Source organism: Myotis brandtii, unplaced genomic scaffold (assembly GCF_000412655.1).
Source record: "Myotis brandtii unplaced genomic scaffold, ASM41265v1 scaffold357, whole genome shotgun sequence".
Taxonomy (NCBI): Eukaryota; Metazoa; Chordata; class Mammalia; order Chiroptera; family Vespertilionidae; genus Myotis; species Myotis brandtii.
The window spans coordinates 696,386-698,160 of NW_005363729.1; the positions used below are offsets into that span (position 1 = coordinate 696,386).

Here is a 1,775-nt window from a genome sequence, read left to right on the forward strand (position 1 = left end):
AGCATGGCCCTCGGGCCGGGGGTCTGGGTGGGGACAGTGAGGCGAGGCTGCCCTTGTGTAGGGTCCGGCCCAGCACCGAGGGTCTGGGAGCCTGGGCCCTGCCCCGGACTCGCCTGCTTCCCTTCGGTCACTGGAAGGGAAGGGGTCCCCCTTGACAGGGTTCCCCGGTTCGTGGAGTTCCTGTAATTAGGGCAGCCCTCCTCAGCCTGCTCTGTGCCCCCCCTGGGTGGGCGCCGGGGCGGAGACGGCACCCAGCTCAGCAGGCAGGATGTGCTGCCTGACCTCCAGGCGCCTCTTGGGAGAAGCTGAGCCATCAGCCAGGGCCCCTCCAGGAACTTGAAGGTCAGAGCCAGGCTGGGCTATTTGTTTATTCACCGACGCTGCCCCCCGGGGCCCGTGTGCCATGGGGGTCCAGGCTGTGCCCCCACCAGCCCCAGAACCTCGGAGGCTGTGCAGGAGGAAAGAGGGGATTTGGGGCTGAAGGCCGGCCCCCTGAGGCCGAACCTTGGAGTCGGGACCTGGGAGAGGAGCCGGCCTCTGGCCTCTGACCGCAGCCTCCACGCACTCGCTCTCATTCACGGGGTCACAGCTGCGTCCCCGTCCCTGGCAGGGCTCCTGAGGGGCCGAGGGGCCTCCAGCGCCGTGCAGCGGGCTCCCCCACGCCTGCTGCTTCCTGGCGGGACTGTGTCTTGCTTCACTTCTTGGTTAAGCCCGTGGTCAGTGTCTGCGATAGGACGACGTTAACATGCTAACTCCTGGGCAGGCAGTGTCCTGTTTCCTGTTTCCTGGAGTCGGTTGTAAATCGTATTTTTTCTGGTTGCCCAGTTTTCCGTTGAGCTGTCACGAATGGTATCTGTCTCTTCTCTGTCTTTCTGTCACCTCTCTACTAGTTTTAAAATACGTTTTTATTGACTTCAGAGAGGAAGGGAGAGGGGGAGAGAGATAGAAACATCAATGAGAGAGTCATTGGAGTCCGCAACCCGGGCCTGTGCCCCGACCGGGAATCGAACCGTGACCTCCTGGTTCACATGTCGACACTCAACCACGGAGCCCCGCCGGCCGGGCCGAAGCCTCCTCTTCAATGAGGGTCCCTGGCGCCAGCGCCTGGAGCTTCTCCGGGCCACTCAGGGTCTCTGCAAGGAGTGCCCAGTCCACTGTCCAGGGGGGAGGGCAGCCCACGGCTCCCCCCAACCTGGAGCCTCTGGGGCTCCCCTTCTCCAGCGTCAGACCTCGGGGCTCCCCCAGGGCAGGGCCAGGCCTCGGCTGTGTCGGGTGGGCATGGAGGGGATCCTCGCCCACCCTGCTGTTCACACACATGCACACGCACTCTCTCACGCTCACTCACACGCATGCGCACACGCGTTCCGCCTCACCCCCCTGCAGAGGGACCTGGGTGTGCCGCCCGCTCGGCCTCTCAGCAGATTGGAGGGACAGAGGGAGGCACCGGCTGCCCCTGCTCGGTCTCCCCACCCCAAGCCCTGGCTGTGGCCCCGCCCTCCCATCCACTGTGTACCCCCGTGGTGCTGGGGTCCCCATGTGCTGGTCTCTCCTGCTCTCCTCTGGGGGGTTGTGCCTTCTCTCCCTGCCTCCCTCCCGCATCCCTTCTTTTCACACCTTTGCTGCTCTGTCCTGGGTTTGGGGGAGGAGAGGCTTGAAGGGGGCTGGTTTGTCCCCCGTGTAACCCGAGGCCCCGGGTCCCCTCTGTCCTCGGGGTCCTACAGGAGGAGGCGGCAGGTGGGCCCGCCGTGGGCCTGGGGCCTGGGGGAGGCGAGGGG

The 1,775-nt window shown here is 65.4% G+C and overlaps 1 protein-coding gene across 1 annotated transcript in view; it reads left to right on the forward strand.

Annotated features, from left to right (window-relative positions):
- The window catches only part of SARDH (sarcosine dehydrogenase), a 40,049-nt gene that overhangs the window by 8,686 nt on the left and 29,588 nt on the right, over positions 1 to 1,775 (forward strand). The window contains 1 exon segment of the mRNA XM_014544220.1: positions 611 to 684. Within this exon segment, the coding sequence (XP_014399706.1) occupies positions 611 to 684 (74 nt within the window).